At 44.6% G+C, this 26,705-nt stretch overlaps 1 protein-coding gene across 1 annotated transcript; it reads left to right on the plus strand.

Moving 5' to 3' along the window:
• The first annotated feature begins 24,996 nt into the window (after positions 1-24,996).
• On the plus strand, positions 24,997-25,845 carry LOC100383744 (uncharacterized). Its single transcript, NM_001351689.1, has one exon. It carries the CDS (start codon positions 25,152-25,154, stop codon positions 25,530-25,532), a length of 381 nt encoding a protein of 126 aa, NP_001338618.1. The 5' UTR covers positions 24,997-25,151; the 3' UTR covers positions 25,533-25,845.
• Positions 25,846-26,705: the final 860 nt, after the last annotated feature.

The following is a 26,705-nucleotide window of genomic DNA, read 5'->3' on the forward strand; positions in this document are numbered from 1 at the left end:
GCGTTAGTCTCGTAGCTTCGCATAGATTATTTTTACGCAGTGTATTCTTATGTTTGGTGTGATGTTAATTTTGTCTATACCCTGTTTGTTTGTATTGCTACGACTAGTGTGAGGTCACGAGTCACCTGAAGATCATCCTGGTACCTGGAATCTCAAGTCCCAGGCAAGTTGTGCCCTTGATCACTTCTTTCTACCCACTCATGTTCTAATTAATCATAATGATCTGCATAGGTTAATTTTGATGGGACCCAATAGGTTACCCTAGTTTGTTTATCTTTATACCTTGTTTACCACTGAACTTTTTGGGTAGTTCTTGCTAGTGCTTTTATGTGGTTTTGGGTATGAGGATACATTATTCATGATCACACTGTTATTATCTGTTTATTATTACTGTTCATGATAAGATCATTATGTTAATTGGAACATGGAGAACCACCCGGGAAAACAGTGCTACCACAAGGGTTTAATGGGACGCCCTTGGCCGATTAATTAGGAAAGCTAGTGGAAGACTACCTTACCCGAAAGGGGCAAGGGCAGTAGGGGAGTGGTCAGTGTAGGGAGGCCCTCGGGAGGATTTTGCTGTGATGGCGGTCCTGCAAGGGATTCCTGGGGAGGCCCTCGGGAGGATTTCGCTGTGATGGCGGTCCTGCAAGGGATTCCTGGGGAGGCCCTCGGGAGGATTTTGCTGTGATGGCGGTCCTGCAAGGGATTCCTGCATTGGAGCTTCCTATAAACTGTAGCGGGTTTTCTGAAGCTAGTGGAACTTTGTAAAGGCCTCGTAGTGTTACCCTGCCTCGCCTCCTCGGTAGAGGTGTATGGGAAGTCGCGATCCCTTGGCAGATGGGTAACATGACTTGTGGGTAAAGATGCGCAACCTCTGCAGAGTGTAAAACTGGTATACTAGCCGTGCTCACGGTCATGAGCGGCTCGGACCCTCACATGATTAAATTATGGAACTTAAACTCAATTTGTCATATGCATTCATCGCAGGTGAGGTTGTTACTTTTGTTCTACTACTTAATTGGGCTGGTATTTACTTATACTTAGTAATTGCTAATAAAATTTTGACCAACTTTAAAAGCAATGCTCAACTCTAACCATCTCCTTTGGTAAGCCTTACACTTCACGTGAGCTCCCACCTTTGGCGAGTTCATGCACATTATTCCCCACAACTTGTTGAGCGATGAACGTATGTGAGCTCACTCTTGCTGTCTCACACCCCCCCACAGGTCAAGAACAGGTACCACAGGATGAGGCGCATGAAGGATGCTGCGATGAGTTCGTGAGAGATCTAGGTCGTCGTCTCCCAGTCAACTTTGGGTTGCTGGACCGTTGTCTCCTTATAATATAATTATTTATTTTGTAAAGAACTCCTATTATTTAGTAAATATGTGACATTCGATCTTGTGCCATGATTCATCATATGTGTGAGACTTGGTCCCAGCACACCTGGTGATTATGTTCGCGCCCGGGTCTTGGTGCCCCGAAATCCGGGTGTGACAGTCTGCGAGGGGCAATTCAATCGGTTTGGGTCGGGATTTCTGGTCAAACGGCTAGTTTTGAGTCGTGACTATAAATAGGACCCCACACCCCTCTCTTTAATGCTGTTGGTCACACCCACATTCATTGCTCAGCTAACTTCACTACTACAGCAAACCTTTGTACATGCGGTTTGGTTCGCCTCTACACAGGCGGTTCCAGGAACCGCTTGTGGTGCACCGCCTGTGATGTAAAACAACATCACAGGCGGTCAATCAAAAACCGCCTGTGAAAAACACAGATTACAGGCGGTCCAGTTCAAAGGAACCGCATGTGGTAGACACACATCACAGGCGGTTTCTTATCCTAGCCGCTTGTGTTAGCCACACATCACAGGCGGTTTTTTATATAAGTCCGACTGCATACAATATAAATCACAGACGATTTTCAATATACAGATTCATATATACATAATTTTCAAACACAGAATATACACAGATTTCATACACAGATTATACACAGATTCACACAGATTGCATATACAGATTTATACATATCAAGTTCCATAACAGGTTCCATACACAGATTCATCCACATATCAAGTTCCATCGTCATACACAGATTTATACACATATCAAGTTCCATAGACAACTAAACATCTCAAAGTTCCATAGACAACTAAACATCTAAAGTTCCTAACTAAAGACCTAAACACTGTGTGATATCGTGTACAAACTTAGTTCTGGGAATTTTTGCAAATTTCCATTTGTATTGTAGAATAGCCCTTATTGATGAAGAACTTCACGGCGCATAAAGTAAAGCAAGTCTCTTACAACCTTAGCAACGCCGACGGAAACCATATCTCTTTCTAACCATTCAGCATTGATCTTGGATTTAGGAACCTGCAATGAAAGCAAAAAGCAAGCGGTGCTAAGAGTAATGTGATGAGCAACAATATAACATAAAAATTGCAACATAGACAATGATAGCGAACTTACATCCTCACGATTGACCATGTAATGGAAGGTGACACGACACCATTCACATACATAATAACCGCACAGGACAGTACCCGGAGGTTGTTTGTCACCATATGGAAATAATGATATTGACAAATTAGGCTTGTCCTCTGGATGTTCGCCGCCAAGATCTTTCCAATAAAAACGGTATGCACTGCATATAAGAATAGCATTGTGAGATTAAGAATACATTTGTTAAGTTGTAATAAGTACAAGTGTGCAATAATAATCATACTTCTCTAAAATCTTCAAGAAGTCATTATACGTAGCCTTTTCCATTCTCAGTGAGTCGAAGACCACGACTTTACCATCCTTTGGAAAGATCATGATACAAATGTAGTGGTCACTATATAGACATAGACGAAAACACATGTTAAGATCACGATTGTCATAATTTATAGTTCAAAATTAAACCATGTCGATAACTTACTTAAAGTGGTGCGGAGCTATTATTAAGTCCTTGCCATGTTGTACATGATTATACATGGCTCGTCCAATGTATGCCGCCATTACCTTCATTTTCTTTCTCTGATTCTGTTTGACGGCTTTCTCAAATTCAGCATCGTCCAAGTCTTTGTATTCTTCTCCATGCCTCCGAGCAACTACTTTGTAGCGAGCTTGGGATATCATCAACGGGTCAAGAAACCCTGTCTTAAGTTGTTTCTTCTTATCATCCATGTATTGCATCCTACGTATAATAGTGTTAATCGTTAGACTCTCGTTTATGTGTGCGTGTACAAAACTAACAAATATGAAAGTTTAGAGGTACTTACAAGCAAAAGAGGGTTAAGTAGTTGGTTTCCATCCTTTGTCGGTGGTACAACGACCAGAGATCGTCAAAGAATAAATGCCGCACAGGATCTATATGATCATTGCTCCAAAATGCATCTTCTGGCACAACAAATGTGAAGTCCTCGAGTTTGTATTTGTTGCTAGCCACCATGTACCACTCATGCATTCTAATCTCCGGAGTCGACAACTTAGAAAGTTGCACCGTCGTCAAGAACGGCCTCCCATTCACAAATTTTGGAGGAACATCCTCCTTCTTGTATACCGAGATATTGGTTTTAAGACGTAATGATTCTCGAGTATGAATCATTCCATCTTCTTCCCATACTTCGAAATTGTCTATTTGGGACCGTGTGCCTACTCCATGAGATGCTGATTCCGCTTTTGATTGATTTGTCATAACTCTCTGCAATTTATGCAGGTAGCGTGCCACTGATTCTGACGGTTTCTTGACATCGTCAGTGGCGATTCGCTTATGAATTTTCTTTGAAATAGTTGGCCCTTCAACATTGGTGCCAACCTTTGGTTCCTTTTTGATGTTGACGTCGACATTCTGAGGAACAATTTTGTCTACGTCCCCCTCGTCGAGTTCCTTCGCAAGAGGCGATATGATTGTTTCAACGATTTTTTTGGAGGTCGGTGTCATATTTTCCTGCACCATGGGGTGTGGAATGATCGAACTATCTTTTTGTTGCATTGGTGTTGAATTCGGCTCATCACCCAACTTGATGTCGCGTCGATGCCAAAGGACCAACTCGTTCATTGCCTCCTGCAAAGTTATGATCCCCTCAACTAGAAAATCTATCTCCCAATCTTCACAACCACTGTCTGTGATTTCTAGAACTTGGACCACAGCATAGTGTGACGGGACAGGATTATCCTTGTAGTTAACAAGTCCTGGTTTTACCAAACCAGTAGTAGCTTGCTTTGTTTTTGTCCCAGATCGATTGATTGGAATATGAAGAAAGCAAGGCTTGTCCTCAACAATATCGTCTACAGGGTACTTGGTCAAGTCTTGCACAGATCCTACGCTGCTAGGGACTATAGGTGGACTCATGTGGCTTGGCTTGAGTTCAAATGATATGCATTCTGTTTTCTTCATTTTGTTCATCACATCATTAATAGCCTTTTGTACCCTTTCATCAATAGTCTCTTCAAGGGTCCTTTTCGACTTCTCGTGTTTCCTATATGACGACGCATACTCTGGAAACGCCTCTCTCCAGGAAATCTTAGAAGAGATTCCCCGAGCCCGTCCAGTGTGTTCAGGATTGCCTAGTGCTGCAGTTAGTATGTCATTCTCCTTCCGAGGCTTAAATTCTCCTTTTTTCTCTTATCTGCATATTCTTGAATTTTTGTCAAAACTTCGCCTACCAATTCTGGATGCAAAAGTTTGCCGTCCTCACTCAAACCTGCCCGACCTAAGATCCAACGAATAGCTCGCTCATCGATATCTTTTTAATATTGGGTCCAAAGTGTCGTTAGCTATAGCTTCCTCGATTATCCTGTTCCACTGCACAACTTTATGGTGATATTGAAAGGGAATTAGGCTTACACCTAGTTCCTATATAATTTTGGTGGTTGAATTGCCCAACACAAATCTTTGGACTAACTTGTTTGCCCAAGTGTATAGATGATACAGGTGTAAAAGGTTCACACTCAGCCAATAAAAAGACCAAGCTTTGGATTCAACAAAGGAGCAAAGGGGCAACCGAAGGCACCCCTGGTGTGGCGCACCGGACTGTCCGGTGTGCCACCGGACATGTCCGGTGCACCAGGGGGACTCAGACTCGAACTCGCCACCTTCGGGAATTTCCGGAGGCGACTCGGCTATAATTCACCGGACTGTCCGGTGTACACCGGACAGTGTCCGGTGTACACCGGACAGTGTCCGGTGCGCCAAGGGAAGTCGGCCTCAGGAACTCGCCAGCTTCGGGAAAAGCCAACGGCTCGTCCACTATAATTCACCGGACTGTCCGGTGTGCACCGGACTGTCCGGTGCGACTCCAGAGCAACGGCTATCTTCGTGCCAACGGCTCTCTGCCGCGCATTTAATGCGGCCTCTGCGTGCGCAGATGGCAGGCACGCCCATGCTGGCACACCGGACAGCAAACAGTACCTGTCCGGTGTGCACCGGACACCCAGGCGGGCCCACAAGTCAGAAGCTCCAACGGTCAGAATCCAACGGCAGTGATGACGTGGCAGGGGGCACCGGACTGTCCGGTGTGCACCGGACTGTCCGGTGCGCCATCGAACAGACAACCCAGCCAACGGTCAAGTTTGGTGGTTGGGGCTATAAATACCCCAACCACCCCACCATTCATTGCATCCAAGTTTTCCACTTCCCAACTACTACAAGAGCTCTAGCATTCAATTCTAGACACACCAAAAAGATCAAATCCTCTCCAAATTCCACACAACACAATAGTGACTAGAGAGAGTGATTTGCTTGTGTTCTTTCGAGCTCTTGCGCTTGGATTGCTTTCTTCGTTCTTGATTCTTTCATAGCGATCAAACTCACTTGTAATTGAGACAAGAGACACCAAACTTGTGGTGGTCCTTGTGGGAACTTTGTGTTCCAAGTGATTGAGAAGAGAAAGCTCACTCGGTCCGTGGGATCGTTTGAGAGAGGGAAGGGTTGAAAGAGACCCGGCCTTTGTGGCCTCCTCAACGGGGAGTAGGTTTGTAAGAACCGAACCTCGGTAAAACAAATCTTCGTGTCTCACTTGCTTATTCGCTTGGGATTTGTTTTGCGCCCTCTCTCGCGGACTCGTTTCCTTATTACTAACGCTAACCCGGCTTGTAGTTGTGTTTATATTTGTAAATTTCAGTTTCGCCCTATTCACCCCCCCTCTAGGCGACTATCAATTGGTATCGGAGCCCGGTGCTTCATTAGAGCCTAACCGCTCGAAGTGATGTCGGGAGATCACGCCAAAAAGGAGATGGAGACCGGCGAAAAGCCCACTACAAGCCACGGGAGCACTTCATCGGAAGAGTCCCGCACCAAGAGGAAGGAGAAGAAGAAGGACTCCTCCAAACGGAAGGAGAAAAAGTCTTCCTCTTCTCACCACAAAGAGAAGAAGGAAAAATCTTCTTCCTACAAGCCGCATCGGAAAGGCGACAAGCACAAGAGGATGAGGAAAGTGGTCTACTACGAGACCGACACTTCATCAACATCAACCTCCGACTCCGATGCACCCTCCGTCACTTCTAAGCGCCAAGAGCGCAAGAAGTATAGTAAGATCCCTCTACGATACCCTCGCATTTCCAAACATACACCTTTACTTTCCGTCCCATTAGGCAAACCACCAACTTTTGATGGTGAAGATTACGCTAGGTGGAGCGATTTAATGCGATTTCATCTAACCTCGCTCCACAAAAGTATATGGGATGTTGTTGAGTTTGGTGCACAGGTACCGTCGGTAGGGGATGAGAACTATGATGAGGATGAGGTGGCCCAAATCGAGCACTTCAACTCTCAAGCAACAACAATACTCCTCGCCTCTCTAAGTAGAGAGGAGTATAACAAAGTACAAGGGTTGAAGAGCGCCAAGGAGATTTGGGATGTGCTCAAAACCGCGCACGAAGGAGACGAGCTCACCAAGATCACCAAGCGGGAAACGATCGAAGGGGAGCTCGGTCGGTTCTGGCTTCGCAAAGGGGAGGAGCCACAACACATGTACAACCGGCTCAAGACCTTGGTGAATCAAGTGCGTAACCTTGGGAGCGTAAAGTGGGATGACCACGAGATGGTTAAGGTTATTCTAAGATCTCTTATTTTCCTTAACCCTACTCAAGTTCAATTAATCCGTGGTAATCCTAGATATACTAAAATGACCCCCGAGGAAGTTATCGGGAATTTTGTGAGTTTTGAGTGCATGATCGAAGGCTCGAGGAAGATCAACGAGCTTGATGATGCCACCACATCCGAAGCTCAACCCGTTGCATTCAAGGCAACGGAGGAGAGGAAGGAGGAGTCTACACCAAGTCGACAACCAATAGACGCCTCCAAGCTCGACAATGAGGAAATGGCGCTCGTCATCAAGAGCTTCCGCCAAATCCTCAAGCAAAGGAGGGGGAAGGATTACAAGTCCCGCTCCAAGAAGGTTTGCTACAAGTGTGGTAAGCCCGGTCATTTTATTGCTAAATGTCCTATATCTAGTGACAGTGACCGAGGCGACGACAAGAAGGGGAGAAGAAAGGAGAAGAAGAGGTACTACAAGAAGAAGGGCGGCGATGCCCATGTTTGTCGGGAATGGGATTCCGACGAAAGCTCAAGCGACTCCTCCGACGACGAGGACGCCGCCAACATCGCCGTCACCAAGGGACTCCTCTTCCCCAACGTCGGCCACAAGTGCCTCATGGCAAAGGACGGCAAACGGAAAAAGGTTAAATCTAACTCCTCCACTAAATATGAATCTTCTAGTGATGATAATGCTAGTGATGAGGAGGATAATTTGCGTTCCCTTTTTGCCAACCTTAACATAGCTCAAAAGGAAAAATTAAATGAATTAGTTAGTGCTATTCATGAAAAGGATGACCTTTTGGATTCCCAAGAGGATTGTCTAATTAAAGAAAACAAGAAACATGTTAAGGTTAAAAAGGCTTATGCTCTTGAAATTGAAAAATGTGAAAAGTTATCTAGTGAGCTAAGCACTTGCCGTGAGATGATTGACAACCTTAGGAATGAAAATGCTAGTTTAAATGCTAAGGTTAGTTCACATGTTTGTAATGTTTCAACTTCAAATCCTAGAGATGATAATATTGATTTACTTGCTAGGATTGATGAGTTGAATGCTTCTCTTGCTAGCCTTAAAATTGAGAATGAAAATTTGCTTGCTAAGGCTAAAGATTTTGATGATTGCAATGCTACCATTTCCGACCTTAGAACTAAGAATGACATGTTACAAGCTAAGGTTGTAGAATTAAAATCTTGCAAACCCTCTACATCTACCATTGAGCATGTATCTATTTGTACTAGATGTAAAGATGTTGATATTAATGCTATTCATGATCATATGGCTTTAATTAAACAACAAAATGATCATATAGCAAAACTAGATGCTAAAATTGCCGAGCACAACTTAGAAAATGAGAAATTTAAATTTGCTCGTAGCATGCTGTATAATGGGAGACGCCCGGGCATCAAGGATGGCATTGGCTTCCAAAAGAGAGACAATGTCAAAATTAATGCCCCTCCTAAAAGATTGTCCAACTTTGTTAAGGGCAAGGCTCCCATGCCTCAGGATAACGAGGGTTACATTTTATACCCTGCCGGTTATCCTGAGAGCAAGATTAGGAGAATTCACTCTAGGAAGTCTCACTCTGGCCCTAATCATGCTTTTATGTATAAGGGTGAGACATCTAGTTCTAGGCAACCAACCCGTGCTAAGTTGCCTAAGAAAATTCCTACTGCATCAAATGAACATAATCTTTCATTTAAAACTTTTGATGCATCTTATGTGTTAACTAACAAATCCGGCAAGATAGTTGTCAAATATGTTGGGGGCAAGCACAAGGGCTCCAAGACTTGTGTTTGGGTACCCAAAGTTCTTGTGTCTAATGCCAAAGGACCCAAAACCATTTGGGTACCTAAAGTCAAGAACTAAAATTGTTTTGTAGGTTTATGCATCCGGGGGCTCAAGTTGGATACTCGACAGCGGGTGCACAAACCATATGACAGGGGAGAAAAGGATGTTCTCCTCCTACGAGAAAAACCAAGATCCCCAACGAGCTATCACATTTGGGGATGGAAATCAAGGTTTGGTCAAAGGTCTTGGTAAAATTGCTATATCACCCGACCATTCTATTTCCAATGTTTTTCTTGTAGATTCATTAGACTACAATTTGCTTTCCGTATCCCAATTATGTCAAATGGGCTACAACTGTCTTTTCACTGATATAGGTGTCACTGTCTTTAGAAGAAGTGATGATTCAATAGCATTTAAGGGAGTGTTAGAGGGTCAGCTATACTTGGTAGATTTTGATAGAGCTGAACTCGACACTTGCTTAATTGCTAAGACTAACATGGGTTGGCTCTGGCACCGCCGACTAGCCCATGTTGGGATGAAGAATCTTCATAAACTTCTAAAGGGAGAACACATTTTAGGATTAACAAATGTTCATTTTGAGAAAGACAGGGTTTGTAGCGCATGCCAAGCAGGAAAGCAAGTTGGCACTCATCATCCACACAAGAACATTATGACTAGTGACAGGCCACTGGAGCTCCTACACATGGACCTATTCGGCCCGATTGCTTACATAAGCATCGGCGGAAGTAAGTACTGTCTAGTTATTGTGGATGATTATTCTCGCTTCACTTGGGTATTCTTTTTACAGGAAAAATCTCAAACCCAAGAGACCTTAAAGGGATTCTTGAGACGGGCTCAAAATGAGTTCGGCTTAAGGATCAAGAAAATAAGAAGCGACAACGGGACGGAGTTCAAGAACTCTCAAATCGAAGGTTTTCTTGAGGAAGAGGGCATCAAGCATGAGTTCTCTTCTCCCTACACACCTCAACAAAATGGTGTAGTGGAGAGGAAGAATCGAACTCTATTGGACATGGCAAGGACCATGCTTGATGAATATAAGACTTCGGATCGGTTTTGGGCCGAGGCAGTCAACACCGCCTGCTACGCCATCAACCGATTATATCTACACCGAATCCTCAAGAAGACATCATATGAACTCCTAATCGGTAAAAAGCCCAACATCTCATATTTTAGAGTCTTTGGTAGCAAATGCTTTATTCTTGTTAAAAGAGGTAGAAAATCTAAATTTGCTCCTAAGACTGTAGAAGGTTTTTTACTTGGTTATGACTCAAACACAAGGGCATATAGGGTCTTTAACAAGTCCACTGTACTAGTTGAAGTCTCATGTGACGTTGTGTTTGATGAAACTAATGGCTCTCAAATAGAGCAAGTTGATCTTGATGAGATAGGTGAAGAAGAGGCTCCATGCATCGCGCTAAGGAACATGTCCATTGGGGATGTGTGTCCTAAGGAATCCGAAGAGCCTCCAATTGCACAAGATCAACCATCCTCCTCCATGCAAGCATCTCCACCGACTCAAATTGAGGATGAAGCTCAAGGTGATGAAGTAGAAGATCAAGCAAATGAGCCACCTCAAGATGATGGCATTGATCAAGGGGGAGATGCAAATGAGGAAGACAAGGAGGATGAGGAACAAAGACCGCCACACCCAAGAGTCCACCAAGCAATCCAACGAGATCACCCCGTCGACACCATCCTCGGCGACATTCATAAGGGGGTAACTACAAGATCTCGGGTTGCACATTTTTGTGAACATTACTCGTTTGTTTCCTCTGTTGAGCCACACAGGATAGAGGAAGCACTCCAAGATTCGGATTGGGTGGTGGCGATGCAAGAGGAGCTCAACAACTTCACTAGAAATGAGGTATGGCATTTAGTTCCACGTCCTAATCAAAATGTTGTAGGAACCAAATGGGTCTTCCGCAACAAGCAAGACGAGCATGGTGTGGTGACAAGGAACAAAGCTCGACTTGTGGCCAAGGGATACTCCCAAGTCGAAGGTTTGGATTTCGGTGAAACCTATGCACCCGTAGCTAGGCTTGAGTAAATTCGCATATTATTAGCCTATGCTACTTACCATGGCTTTAAGCTTTATCAAATGGACGTGAAAAGTGCCTTCCTCAATGGACCAATCAAGGAAGAGGTCTATGTTGAGCAACCTCCCAGCTTTGAAGACAGTAAGTATCCTAATCATGTCTATAAGCTCTCTAAGGCGCTTTATGGGCTCAAGCAAGCCCCAAGAGCATGGTATGAATGCCTTAGAGATTTTCTTATTGCAAATGGATTCAAAGTCGGTAAAGCCGATCCTACACTCTTTACTAAAACTCTTGAAAATGACTTGTTTGTATGCCAAATTTATGTTGATGATATTATATTTGGGTCTACTAACGAGTCTACATGTGAAGAGTTTAGTAGGATCATGACACAGAAGTTTGAGATGTCTATGATGGGGGAGTTGAAGTATTTTCTAGGATTCCAAGTGAAGCAACTCCAAGAGGGCACCTTCATCAGCCAAACAAAGTACACTCAAGACATTCTAACCAAGTTTGGGATGAAGGATGCCAAACCCATCAAGACACCCATGGGAACTAATGGGCATCTCGACCTCGACACGGGAGGTAAGTCCGTGGATCAAAAGGTATACCGGTCGATGATAGGTTCTTTACTCTACTTATGTGCATCTCGACCGGATATTATGCTTTCCGTATGCATGTGTGCAAGATTCCAAGCCGACCCTAAGGAAGCTCACCTTACGGCCGTGAAACGAATCTTGAGATATTTGGCTTATACTCCTAAGTTTGGGCTTTGGTATCCTAGGGGATCCACATTTGATTTAATTGGTTATTCGGATGCCGATTGGGCGGGGTGCAAAATCAATAGGAAGAGCACATCGGGGACTTGCGAGTTCTTGGGAAGATCCTTGGTGTCTTGGGCTTCAAAGAAGCAAAATTCGGTCGCTCTTTCCACCGCCGAAGCCGAGTATATTGCCGCAGGTCATTGTTGCGCGCAATTGCTTTGGATGAGGCAAACCCTGCGGGACTACGGTTACAAATTAACCAAAGTCCCTTTGCTATGTGACAATGAGAGTGCAATCAAAATGGCTGACAATCCCGTCGAGCATAGTCGCACTAAACACATAGCCATTCGGTATCACTTTTTAAGGGATCACCAACAAAAGGGGGATATCGAGATTTCTTATATTAACACTAAAGATCAATTAGCCGATATCTTTACCAAGCCTCTTGATGAACAATCTTTTAACAAACTTAGGCATGAACTCAATATTCTTGATTCGCGCAATTTCTTTTGTTAGATTGCACACATAGCTCATTTATATATCTTTGATCGTATCCCCTTCCTATGCTATGACTAATGTGTTTTCAAGTCCATTTCAAACCAAGTCATAGGTATATTGAAAGGGAATTGGAGTCTTCGGCGAAGACAAAAAGGCTTCCACTCTGTAACTCAACCTTCGCCGTCGCTACATACCACTCTCCATCCTTGGGGGAGAAAGCAAAAGGACTTCGTCTTTGGTATAATCTTAACTCATTTGTTTATGACCAAAGGGGAGGAAACTACTTTGCGGGCTCTAATGATTCCGTTTTTGGCGATTCATGCCAAAAAGGGGGAGAAAGGAGCCCAAAGCAAAAGGACCGCACCACCACCGATTTCAAAAACTTAGTGTTGAATATTTATCAATTGATTTTCCTATTGTGTTCAAAAAGGGGAGAAAGTAGTATTTCAAAATGATATATCAAAACCCTCTTGAACACTAAGAGGAGGATCTCCTTTAGGGGGAGTTTTGTTTAGTCAAAAGAAAAGCATTTGAAACAGGGGGAGATTTCAAATCTTGAAAATGCTTTGCAAAAATCTTATTCATTTACCTTTGACTATTTGCAAAAGAACTTTGAAAATGATTTACAAAAGAGTTTGCAAAAACAAAACATGTGGTGCAAGCGTGGTCCAAAATGTTATAAATAAGAAACAATCCATGCATATCTTGTAAGTAATAATATTGGCTAAATTCCAAGCAACCTTTACACTTACATCATGCAAACTAGTTCAATTATGCACTTCTATATTTGCTTTGGTTTGTGTTGGCATCAATCACCAAAAAGGGGGAGATTGAAAGGGAATTAGGCTTACACCTAGTTCCTATATAATTTTGGTGGTTGAATTGCCCAACACAAATCTTTGGACTAACTTGTTTGCCCAAGTGTATAGATGATACAGGTGTAAAAGGTTCACACTCAGCCAATAAAAAGACCAAGCTTTGGATTCAACAAAGGAGCAAAGGGGCAACCGAAGGCACCCCTGGTGTGGCGCACCGGACTGTCCGGTGTGCCACCGGACATGTCCGGTGCACCAGGGGGACTCAGACTCGAACTCGCCACCTTCGGGAATTTCCGGAGGCGACTCGGCTATAATTCACCGGACTGTCCGGTGTACACCGGACAGTGTCCGGTGCGCCAAGGGAAGTCGGCCTCAGGAACTCGCCAGCTTCGGGAAAAGCCAACGGCTCGTCCACTATAATTCACCGGACTGTCCGGTGTGCACCGGACTGTCCGGTGCAACTCCAGAGCAACGGCTATCTTCGCGCCAACGGCTCTCTGCCGCGCATTTAATGCGGCCTCTGCGTGCGCAGATGGCAGGCACGCCCATGCTGGCACACCGGACAGCAAACAGTACCTGTCCGGTGTGCACCGGACACCCAGGCGGGCCCACAAGTCAGAAGCTCCAACGGTCAGAATCCAACGGCAGTGATGACGTGGCAGGGGGCACCGGACTGTCCGGTGCGCCATCGAACAGACAACCCAGCCAACGGTCAAGTTTGGTGGTTGGGGCTATAAATACCCCAACCACCCCACCATTCATTGCATCCAAGTTTTCCACTTCCCAACTACTACAAGAGCTCTAGCATTCAATTCTAGACACACCAAAAAGATCAAATCCTCTCCAAATTCCACACAACACAATAGTGACTAGAGAGAGTGATTTGCTTGTGTTCTTTCGAGCTCTTGCGCTTGGATTGCTTTCTTCGTTCTTGATTCTTTCATAGCGATCAAACTCACTTGTAATTGAGACAAGAGACACCAAACTTGTGGTGGTCCTTGTGGGAACTTTGTGTTCCAAGTGATTGAGAAGAGAAAGCTCACTCGGTCCGTGGGATCGTTTGAGAGAGGGAAGGGTTGAAAGAGACCCGGCCTTTGTGGCCTCCTCAACGGGGAGTAGGTTTGCAAGAACCGAACCTCGGTAAAACAAATCTTCGTGTCTCACTTGCTTATTCGCTTGGGATTTGTTTTGCGCCCTCTCTCGCGGACTCGTTTCCTTATTACTAACGCTAACCCGGCTTGTAGTTGTGTTTATATTTGTAAATTTCAGTTTCGCCCTATTCACCCCCCCTCTAGGCGACTATCAGATATCCGGTTGACCCCAGGCGATGGGGGTGTTTGTTCATCTTCGCTCTCTGAGAATTAGTTTCGCCCAGTTCTTTGGCCTTCAGTTCGGTCTTCTGACGAACAAATTCCTCCCACTGAGCTTGAGTGATTTTCCCCATTTTCTTGGGCGGAGGAACCTTATTCTTCTTAACAAATTCCCTATTCATCTCGGCCTTCCACCCACGAAACATCTTGGCCATAGCAGAGAGCATCGACTTCCTTACTGCATCCTCTGTGCCTTTTGGGAACTTGAATGACTCAGACAACTTAGCCCATAGCTTATTGCGGGTGTCTTCATCTAAATCCTTCCATTTTTGAAGTGTGATTGGCACTATATCTCTAACAGTAGACCCGCAGAAATTTCGAAACTTTGTAACCACGTCAAGTGGTTCTTCAGGAAACTCCTCTGCATTTAGTTTTGTTACGTACATAACTGCACCTTCTTTCATCTGATTCGGACCTCGTCGCCCTCGTTTCCGCTTATGTGAAACGGATGATTCAGGCATCGGAGCATCCTCCGTGTTTCGTGTAGAACATGCATCCTCTTTCTTCTCTTCGTTTGAAATCTATATAGTGAAACAATTAATGGCCTTTCATATATGAACATTATTTTAGAATATAGTCGGCATATTTTTATTTACCTCTTCATCGTTGGGAATATAGTCGACATCAAGCTCATCTGATGTTTTTTTCTTCCTTGGAGGTATAGGAGTACAAGGATTATCGTCACTAGAACTATCCTCCCCGCTCCCTTCACCGGAGCTGCTCGTTGTCTGCCATTCAAGTTTGGTCGCGTCTTCATCAACTTTGTTAGACGCACCGGTGCAGACCACATCCATACTAGGCTGCTCATTGTCTGCCATTCAAGCTGGTTCCATCGATAAAGGGATATAATGTTAGTCTGATATACTGGTTCCATCAATAAGGGAACTTGGAGAAAAGGTGATTCAAAAGAAATTGAGCCCAAACCCGCCTCCAGGGCAGGATCGGGCCAGGAAGCACGGAGCAGATAGAAGTGCACTTCCCAATGCAGTAGACAGAGAAGGCATGGCTGTGATGTTATAATGCTGAAGGACCCCAAGATGAGATTATGCCCTGTAGTCTACCACTTCCCGTTATTTGTGGGCTTCACCGAGGGCGGGAAACATTTGGTGACATCAAACGACCTTCAGGATGGGGACGTCTGCGAGCTTGTTAAGGGGCCAAACGATGGTGAGCCGGTGTACTCTGTCCGAATGTGTGGTCACAAAATTTAAAGTCGCCCCGGCTTCATCTATGCGCTTCTCTTCTCTTATGTCGGCTACTAAGATCACTTAGCACCCCACCTAAGAGAAGAGAAGCACACACATGCAGCCGAGGCGGCTTTAAATTTTGTGACCACACATCCGGACATAGTACACCGGCTCACCATCGTCTGGCCCCTTAACAAGCTCGCAGACGTATTCAGCCTGAAGGTCGTTTGCTATCACCAAATGTTTCCAGCCATCGGTGAAGCCCACAAATAACGGGAAGTGGTAGACTACAGGGCTTAATCTCTTCTTGGGGTCCTTCAGCATTATAACATCACAGCCATGCCTTCTCTGTCTAACTGCATTGGAAAGTGCACTTCTATCTGCGAGCTTGCTTCCCGACCCGATTCAGGCATTCCGCCGATGCCATTCTCCATATAAGTCCCAAACAGAGAATAGGGATGAGGTAGTCAAGATTGTAGGCGCTAGTGCTCAACTACTAGCATCTATAGATATGGACACAAGTCCAAATTTGGTGCTACTCGGCACCATCGATATCACTAGAAAAAAATACATCAAAGAGATCCACTTCCCAATAGTACTCGAAGATAGTTCATTGACTTTACACTCTCTAAGAGGTTCATACAAAATACATTATCTCTAAGAGTGAAACCTACGATACTCATATCGTGTTGTTTAGGACTAAACATCAACAACCCCTTGACTGGTCGCTATCATACTCAATTCCAAAATATTTTTCCAATATGTCGGCTTGAGTAAGGAGATCTGGGCTTGGGAGTTCCTCCAAATCATCTGCAGCTTCATCATCTTCAGCATATTGCAGGGCTTCATCTTGAATAATTTTAGCCCTCTTGGAGTCAGCATACTTTTTGATGGACAGAGCACACTTCTCAAGCATGTCGCATACATCTCCAATTTGAAACAAAGTGGTCTTAAGTGTGTACACTGATTCCGGTTCACTAGTATCCACAACCCCATCAGTCACTAGACTGCGAATGATGTCAACATGTGTCTCGATGACTCGAACTGAGGTCTCAACCATGTCAAGTGGCTCTTTTTCCATCTCTGAAACTGAAAATGACCAAGTCTCACAATCAAAAAACAAAGGCAACAAAGGCAGGGATCAGAGGGAAAACAAGGATGTGGCTTATAGGGCAAAAAGAAGGGTCCAAATAACATTGTCATGGCTATGAACAAGTCAAAGATGGGAGATAAGAACAAGTCTTATAACATAGGGTTGGGAAGCAAAGATAGGTATTCAAAAAACTTAGAAGGGAGATAAGAACAAGTCTTATAACACAGGGAGATAATAACATTGTCATGGCTATGTACTTCCATGATGTATGTGGCCATAAGCACATTTGGCCTAATGATTATCAAACAAAGATAGGTAGTCAAAAAACACTAAAAATAGACTTCATATAAGAAGTAATTGACAACCAAACAATAAGCAATAAGAATATTGACAATATATGTAAGTGAAAATATGCACTTATGAATATGCAAACAATAAGCAATAAGCAATAACCAAACAATAAGCAATAAGCATATTGACAAACATTTAATCTAAGCACTGATAATCAGGGATAGCCATCGATTGGGCAGAATGCATATACACAATTTGTCAATATGCACTTATGAAATATACACAATGAAATACTCCAAGTACTTGAACTGAAATATACACAATGAAATACACAATTCTGCTTGGCATATACACAATTTGTAGAACATTGCTTGCTTGTAGAATATACACAATGAAATACACAATAAGAATGCATATACACAATTTGTAGAACATTGCTTGCTTGTAGCCAATGGAACCTGAACTGAATTAAGAGCTCGGGGAAGAAGAAATGGAACCTGAACTTCGACCTTATCGAGAGGAAGAAGACAGAGCTCGTGGACGGCGGCGCTTCGGGCTCAGGGACCGTGACGGCGGCGCTTGGGCTCGGGGACTCGGCGCTTGGGCTCGGGGACGACGAGCGCTCGGGCTCGGTGAAGGGGACGGCGGCGCTCGGGCTCGGTCTCGGGGACGACATTGCTCGGGCGCTCGGGGACGGCGGCGCTCGGGCTCGGGGACGAGGACGGCGGGGCTCGAGCTCGGGCTCGGGGACGGCGGGCGCTCGGGCTCGGTGAAGGGGACGGCGGCGCTCAGGCTCGGTCTCGGGGACGGCGTTGCTCGGGCGCTCGGGGACGGCGGCGCTTGGGCTCGGGGACGAGGACGGCGGGGCTCGAGCTCGGTGAAGGGGACGGCGGCGCTCGGGCTCGGTGAAGGGGACGGCGTTGCTTGGGCGCTCGGGGACGGCGGCGCTCGGGCTCGGGGACGGGGACGGCGGGGCTCGAGCTCGGGTTCGTGCTCGGGGACAGGGACACGGCGGCAGCCTGGCGGCGCACTGTGTCAGCTTGGGCGGGAAGAGTTAGGGTTCCTGCCGACCAACGAGCCTTTTAGATTGTAAAGAATCCCAGGCGGATATTTAGCAAAACCGCCTGTGATAGACAACATCACAGGCGGTTGTTAATTCCGACCGTCGGTGATAAATTAACTTCACAGGCGGTCGACGTAAAAAACCGCCTGTGATGTTATCTATCACAAGCGGTTTTGCTAAATATCCGCCTGTGATGTGTGTACACTATAAAAGGGCTAGCCCCCGACGGGTTCCAGAACCCTAACTCGCAGAACCCTAATTCACAGCACTGTAGCGGCGGCGGGTTTTTTTTTGAGATCTACAGGGAGAATGTTTTGTTTTTGAGTTTATTGATTGATTTCAATAGTTTATGCATATATATGATCTCCATTTGTTTTCTTTCTCATTTTGATGCGATTTTTTGCCTCAATTTTGTAATATAGAACGGATTTCAAGAAAAGCTTTGGAATTCAAGATTTGGACTTATAATAGTTGATCTAGTTTAAAGATTCTTTAAAAACACAATTGTCTCACCTCAAGGTATCTATTGTTGCAATGTTTGTTTTATTTTCATACATATCAATTCGTTTCATGTTTTATGGATGAATTCAATTAATTAATGATTTTATTGATGTTAATCAATATAAGGATAGGTAATGGACCGAGGTTGGATGTACAATGTGTCAAGACCACATCCGTTGTATATTCGAAATTTGAGAAGCTTTATTGAAGCGGCCAAAAAGCACGCGAATTTGTGAAAGAGCAAGGAGATATTATGTCCGTGCATCGACTGTGATAATAAGATAGCTTGGAGAGATACAGGAGTAATCCAATCACATCTGCTAAAAAGAGGGTTTAAAAACAATTACACGATATGGTCAGAACATGGTGAGTTGGATCCGTGTGAAGTGCCTGGTAATGACGAGAGAGTTGTCGGAATTTTAGATCTTAAAGTTGATGGTAAAGAGGATAATGTGGATGCTAATCAAGATTTTGAAGAATTTGATTGCGAAGAGATGTTGCGCCATATGGAACCAGAAATGTTGAGTTCGGTGGGATCGCAGAAAGGGCTATCTAAAATGGAGGGACTGGAAAGTGCTTCAAAAGAACCTTTATATGATGAATCAAAGGGTTGTGACAAAGAGTTTACTACACTGCGTACAGTTCTAGAACTTCTGAAGTTGAAGGCTAGCGCCGGATGGTCTGATACTAGCTTCACATATCTTTTGAATTTTCTGTCCCAACTACTACCAAAACCTAACAAACTACCAACAAGCACTTATAAAGCGAAGAAGCTTATATCTCCCATAGCTCTGGGTGTGCAAAAAATTCATGCATGTCCGAACCATTGTATTATGTATCGTGGCGATTTTGAGAACGCATCAAGATGCCCAGTTTGCAATGTCAGTCGATACAAGAAGAGCTACAATCAAGACTGTGTAAAAAAAATTCCTGAAGAAAAATAAAAACAAGAAATCCACTATTGGACCTGAAAGTGACGATGACACTTTTGATGACATGGATGGCAAAAAGAAGTCAAAGAACCCAGCTTTAGTGATGTGGTATCTTCCAGTAATTGATCGCTTAAAACGTTTGTTCTCAAATCCTAGGGAGGCTGAGCTTATGCGTTGGCATGCTGAAAATCGCAAGCAGAATAACAAACAGATTCGACATCCTGCTAATGCATCACAATGGAAAAATTTCGATCTTATGTATCCTGAGTTTGCCAAAGAAACCAGAAATGTAAGATTTGCTTTGGGTACAGACGGAATGAATCCATTTGGTGAAAAAAGAAGTGTACATAGCACCTGGCCCGTGACTTTAACGATGTACAACCTTGCATCATGGCTGTGTCACAAAAGAAAGTACATTATGTTGACTATTCTTATTCAAGGTCCGAAATCAGCTGGTGTTGATATTGATGTGTTCCTAGAACCTCTTATGGAAGATATGACAAAGCTCTGGAATGAAGGAGTTAGAATATGGGATGAGTATTGCCATGAGTATTTCAACTTAAGAGCAATTATATTTGTTACCATCCATGATTCTCCCGGTGGCGCCACACTATCAGGGCAAAAGACTAAAGGAAAGAATGGTTGTGTAGTGTGCATCGATGGAACTGCTTCCATGTACCTTAAATCATCCAAGAAGTTGGTGTTCATGGGACACAGACGGTTCTTGATGAAGCAGCATAAGTACCGAAAGATGAAAGCGGAATTTAACAATCAACTGGAAAGTGAAGGTGCACCAAAGCCTTATAGTGGGAAACTTGTTTTTGAAATTGTAAAGAACATTCATGTTGTATTCGGAAAGGTAAAAAACAAAGGAGAAAAGAGAAAGAGAACTGACCCTTCAACTTACACAACTTTCAAGAAGCAATCAATTTTTTTCAAGTACCTCCCATACTGGAAGGATATGGAAATTTGCCACAGCATTGATTTGATGCATGTAACAAAAAATGTTTTTGACAGCATCATTGGAACCTTACTGGGCATGCCGAGTAAGACAAAATACGGACTCAAATCACGCAATGATCTAGTAGATATTCAAATCAGACCGGAACTTCATCCAGTGGATAGTGGCAAAGGGAAGCCTTACCTCCCCCCAGCTAGCTACAACTTGTCAGTTGAGGAGAGAACAAAGATTTGCAAATGTTTGCGTGGGGTCAAAGTGCCCACAGGTTTCTCATCCAATATCAGCAGACTAGTCAGGATGAAGGACTTGTCTCTATTTGGCTACAACTCTCATGACTGCCATGTGATGATGACGGTGTTCCTCCCAATTACGGTAAGAGCCCTCGAAACAGAGCATGTCAAAGTTGTCATCACACGCTTGTGTTACTTTTTCAATGCGGTTTCACAAAAAGTAATAGCTTTAGAAGACTTGGACTATCTAAAGGCATACATCATCGAGACTATGTGCAAGCTTGAAATGTGTTTTCCTCCATCATTTTTTGATATGCAAGTACACCTAATCATACATCTCGTGGATCAGATAAAAATATTAGGGCCACTATATTTAATCATATGTTTTAGTTGGAGTGATACCTGGGAGTATTAAAAGGTTATGTGCGAAATCGCGCTCACCCAGAGGGTTCAATCATGGAGGGATACACTACAGAAGAAGTGATTGAGAGCTGTATAGATTACATCAGTGACGGAACAATGATAGGTGTGCCTGTACCTAAACATGAGGGTAAACTATGTGGGAGAGGGAGAATGGGCAAGAAAACTTTTCGCGTTGAGGATTACAAGCTAGTACATTGTGCTCATGGTAGTGTACTACAACATCTCACGATAGCCGAGCCTTACATAGAGGAACACCTGGATGAGCTTCGTAAAGAAAATCAGAACCGCACAGAGGACTGGATCATGAGGGAGCACAAACATCGTTTCAGCGAATGGTTAATGGACAAAAACATCCCATTCGGAGACTCTTTGGAAGAGAAAACAATGAAGAATTTGGCTTCTGGGCCATCGTGTTTTGTGACATCATGGCAAGCATATGACATCAATGGGTACACATTCTACACTAAATCAAAAGACATGAAAAGTGTTGCACAAAATAGCGGTGTTCGTATCGATGCTTTTGACCTACATGGACAGAAGACCACATATTTTGGATTCATAGAGGAAATATGGGAACTTGATTATGGCCCAAGCATGAAAATACCCTTATTTAAGTGCCAATGGGTACAACATCCCGTGGGGGTGATAGTGGATAACTACGGACTCACACTGGTAGACTTAAAGAAAGTAGGATATAAAGATGACCCGTGGGTTCTCGCCGAATGTGTTGCACAAGTGTTCTATGTACTCGATCCAGCAGATGAGAAGATGCATGTAGTTATTTCTGGAAAGCAAAAAATTGTTGGAGTTGAGAATGTGGGAGACCAAGATGAGAAATATAACAAGTATGAAGAGATGTTCGTCTTTAACGGTCCAGAGAGAATCAAGCGTGTGGAAAAGAAAATTGATAAGAACTTAAAGCCATACATGCGGAAAAATGGTAGTTCATGAAAAATTGTATGAATCAAATTGTATTTGTTATCATGTATGATCGACTATGAATTGTGGTTGCCAATTAATTTAAAATCTCTCTAGTTATCTATGTGTGCTATTATAATTCATTTAAATTGTATTTGCATATTATTGTTAAAAATTAAATATTAATTCATTTAAATTGTATTTGCATATTTCTGTTAAAAATTAAATATTAATTCATTTAAATTGTATTTGCATATTTTTGTTAAAAATTAAAATTATTTTCATATTTAAATTGCATTTTCATATTTTTACAATCACAGGCGGTTTTTTCTTAGGGTCCGTTTGTGAAAAGGATAGAGCACCACAGGCGGTCCTAAACAAAAACCGCTTGTGATACTATTACGTCACAGGCGTACTGAACCGCCTGGGACATCACAGGCGGTTTTCTAACCGAACCGCCTGTGATGTAAAAAGTCTACCGCTTGTATAGAGCCAAATTGTACTAGTGCTTGAGACAAAGGCTCACTTCTCTCACCCAAAACTTGCTCTAGATTCAACTTGGTTGAAGGAGCCCTTTGGTGTGAGGTTTGTGCTTGTGCTCACGAATTTGGTTTTTCCTCTCCCATCTCATTCTAATCTCTTGAGCTTGTTGCAAACACCTCTTGTGCGTTTTTGGTGTTCTTGAAACCCTAGGTTTCAAGACAGTTTGAGGTTACTTGGGAGTCTCCAAATTTATGGATGACCCCAAGAAGTGTGTAATCCTCGCTCTTGTGAGCAACGTTTGAGATAAGGAATCCCTTGACCTTGGTGGTCGGGTTGTGGAGGATTAGGGTTGAAAAAGACCCGGTCCTTTGTGAGCTCCTCATCGGGGAGTAGGACACATTTGTGGTGTGGTCGAACCTCGGGATAAATCTTGTGTCTTATGTTTTGCTCGTTCTGTGATTGAGATCTTATTTGGCAAGATAGACATATAGGTTTACTCGTCGTTTGGATCTTGTGGTGAAATAACTCTTGTATCTTCACCATCCACACTTTGCCTATTAGTTGCATTTTTTTCGTCTACAAGAGATTCACACCATATTTTTCGCATAGTTCATAGTCTAGATTTACTTTAACAGTTGGATTAGTTCAGAGTAGTTCAACTTGCTCGTGTAGCAGTTGAACTGGCCTGCACCAGTTGAACTGTAAATTTAACAATATTTCGAAGTTTGTGGTGAAAAATTCAGGTTAGCCTATTCACCCCCTCTAGCCTACTTTCAGATTTTGCTGCTGATCTACATATTGTTTAATAGATTGGATGTCGTTGAGTTTACTTACGTTGGGGATTTGAAGCGAAGGTAGAAGTGATGTGATGTTGGTCTCTCTATGTTTGACAACCTCCTCTTGGCGATCCACCGTGTATAGTCATAAGAATTTCTCCTTCGCTTGACGCATGTAGTTTTTGTATTGATGTTGCTCATCGGCCGACAGGTTTTCAATAGCTAGCTTCATGATATTGTCTAGGGAGATATTAATGTGATCTTTAGAACCGGTTATGTGAGGGCCTAATTTTTAGTAGATCTAGACACCTTATCCCTAGCGGAGTCGCCAAAAAGTGTGTTGGCGCCGATCTGAGCGCCAAACACCGGGAGATGAACCGTATGGAGCTGCTATCTGCGGAGGCACGGACGGTCTATGGCCCTGGGCTGGATGGTCCACGACCTAGGCGCAGGAGCAACTCCTTCTCTATGTATGGCTAGACGGTCCACGTCTAGGTCTCAGACGATTCACGATGGAGCAGAGGGTCGTCTTCTTCGCAGTAGACCTAGATCTCATTTCCCGTGAGGGACCTCGTCGGGAAAGAGAGATCCTAAGGTGTGTTTGGGGGTTCGCAGGCCACCCAAGACGTGTCTAATCGACGTAGAGCCAGAGAGGTGAAGATTTGAGATAGAGGAAAGCTAAACTAGGGCTACTCCTAAAGCATATGGTAACCTTTATAAATTGTAGGGGTTCAATCGGTCGTAACCCTTCATCTATATAAAGGGGGGTTCTATCTATATAAAGGGGAGGTCTGGAACCGTTACAAGTCCAGATTTACTATCGGACAGTCTGGCTTCGCGTCAATCCCAAGTTAATCCCACAGTTTTTACTAACAAATCTCGCAAGAAAGGAGGAGCCTTTACTGATTCTGAGCACATGTGGATGGTCCGCGCCGCCACGGCGGACAGTCCGCCCTCAGGGCCGACTATCCCCACTGCTCAGTTTGGTGCTCAACAATTTAAAATATCTATTCTTTGTTAAACACAAATGGTTGCGAGCTTCAGTGATTAGAATCTAGATATGGAAGGGGAGAACGACGATTTGAACCCAATACGGAGAAACTCCCACTTAACACTCCCTCCATTTCTTTTTAGTTGTCGTTGGATAGTTTAATTTTGCACTATCCGGCGATAACTAAAACGAAACGGAGGGAGTAGTAGAGATTGGTTGATAATATCGAAATAAAACAGCTTATATTTTGAAACTCGAGACTCGAGAGAGTACCAGCGGGCAAAAAAGAGACTGAGGCCTTGTTCGTTTACGTTGGATTGTACCCGGAATCGTTCCAGCTAATCAAAGTTTGTATAAATTAGAGAAACAATCCGGCTAAGAATCGTTCTGATCCACCAATCCGACACAAACGAACAAGGGCTGAAGTGGAAAGAGTCAAAACTGAAAAGTACGTACACGACACGTACTAACAGACGCTCACCTTGCTCATCTAGTCATCTAGAATGCCCAAAATTACAGCTTTACACACACTCTCGTGCGGCGACAACCGTTTATAATTAATTAACCGCACAGATGACACCACGCCACTACCGTCACGGCAATGAAAATGGATCGCTGCTCACCTGGGCCCAGCTGTCTGTGACCCAGTAAAATATTAATGAAGCAACGGTAGTAGCAGGAGCCGTTACGGACGTGCCAGCTAACCAACCGTGAACAGCACGTGACACGTATCGGATCCACAATCCGGATCCGTTTGTGCCCACGCGGCGGTCTTATCTGGTCGTCGCTCTCGTCACCATCCCCATCCCCATCCTCCCGCCCATTGCTACAAATTCCCCTCGCCACCCCACCGGTCGCAAACCCAAGCTTAAACCACAACGCAAACAACCACCAAAGCAATCGAAAAGCAACCCTGCAAGTGCAGGCAAAGAGAGGGCGCGACCAAACAGATCCAATCCAATGGCGATGGCACCGTCCGCAGCATGCGTCGTCTCGTTCCCCGCCCGCCCGGCGGCGTCCACGGCCGGGCCCCGCGCCGCCGCGGGCGCCGGGGCGGTCCACGCTTTCGCGGGGTCGGCGGAGGGCGCCAAGTGGTGGGCGCCGCTGCTGGGGTGGTCGGGGAAGGCCGACTACCTGGAGGCCCCGGCCCCGGCGCCGGCGGGGGCGCAGGACGAGGCGCCGCGGAGGCAGTTCGTGGGGGTGATGACGGAGGAGAAGGCCCGGGAGCTGCGGGCGCGGATGGCGCAGACGGAGTCCTTCCACGACGCCATGTACCACTCCGCCATCGCGTCGCGCCTCGCACGCTCCTCCTAGGGTTGGTGCGCGCGCGGCCAGCTCGCCGGTGGGTTGCGCCGCCGCCGTAGCCCGGTCTCTGTCTGGCCGTCTCTGTGTACATATGGTAGATTTGTCAGTAGCTGGCTAGCTGCTCCCGCTGTTGGTGAAGGAGGGGGGAACGAAAGAGCAAGGAGATCTGGATTTTTTTTTTTAGCGTGTGCTCCTTGCTTGTTCCATCTCCCTCCGCCGCGTTGGTTGCTCTTGCTCCCCGGCAGGATCACTCTTCTTTTTTCCGGTTGTGATTCGACATTTCCGGTGTGAACTGGCATTATGCTCCGCACCAAGAACCTGTAACCCATTGTTGTAGTCTCAATTTGCTTTCCTCAGTTGCCCGTGTCCATTACACTGAGCTCTCCAACCGTGCTGTACTGCTCGCTCTAGGCTGCTAAGCAGGGGACGGCGGGATATGCCTTTCCCACTGCCACAGCCACAGCCCACAGGGATGAAAATTGAACGTCGACGCAAACAAGATTGACTTCAGAAAAGCCCAAATCCAGATATACAGACAGGTAGAAACGGCCCTAACATAAAGTTAGGGACATAGGTAGAAACGGCCCTAACATAAAGTTAGGGCTAGTTTGGAAATTTAAATCAACCTCAACGCAAACCAAGATTGGCTTCAGAAAAGCCTAAATCCAGATATACAGACATATGTAGAAACGGCTGTAACATAAAGTTAGGACTAGTTTGTAAATTTAAATCTTCTCCGTGTTTCTTCCCTCCGGGATTTCTATGGATTGAGTGGCAAAATAAATTATTTTCCTCTCGATCTCTAGGAATCTAAAATTAAGTTTTTAAACTAGCTCTAAGCTAATTTTCCTCTCGATCCTAAGAATTTAGAGGGGATTCCCGAGCGAGCTAGGATGTAGTCGCTCAGATTTTGGAATGTCGAATGGTTTAATATTTGAACCTAATTTTCAATTTTAGAGCCATTATGTCATACATTGTCAGATATCTAAGAATGGGGTACCTAGAGTAGGGCTCATAATATCTTTCCGGCTCATTTGCCGAGCAAGTTTGCGAGGCGAGACAGATGACCAAATCTCTGCTGAGCGAGTCTGCGAGGCGAGGCATAGGACCAAGTCCCTGCCAAGTCGATCCACGAGGCGGAATGGACGACCAAGTCCCCGCTAAGCAAGTCTGCGAGGCGAGGCGGGTTGAGCGGACGACCAAGTCTCCGTTGACCAAGTCCACAAGGCGGA

Source organism: Zea mays, chromosome 6 (genome assembly GCF_902167145.1).
Source record: "Zea mays cultivar B73 chromosome 6, Zm-B73-REFERENCE-NAM-5.0, whole genome shotgun sequence".
NCBI classification, from domain to species: Eukaryota; Viridiplantae; Streptophyta; class Magnoliopsida; order Poales; family Poaceae; genus Zea; species Zea mays.

Coding starts and splice junctions, on each gene's coding strand:
- LOC100383744 (NM_001351689.1), top strand. CDS start 25,152: ATGCGTCGTCTCGTTCCCCGCCCGCCCGGCGGCGTCCACGGCCGGGCC.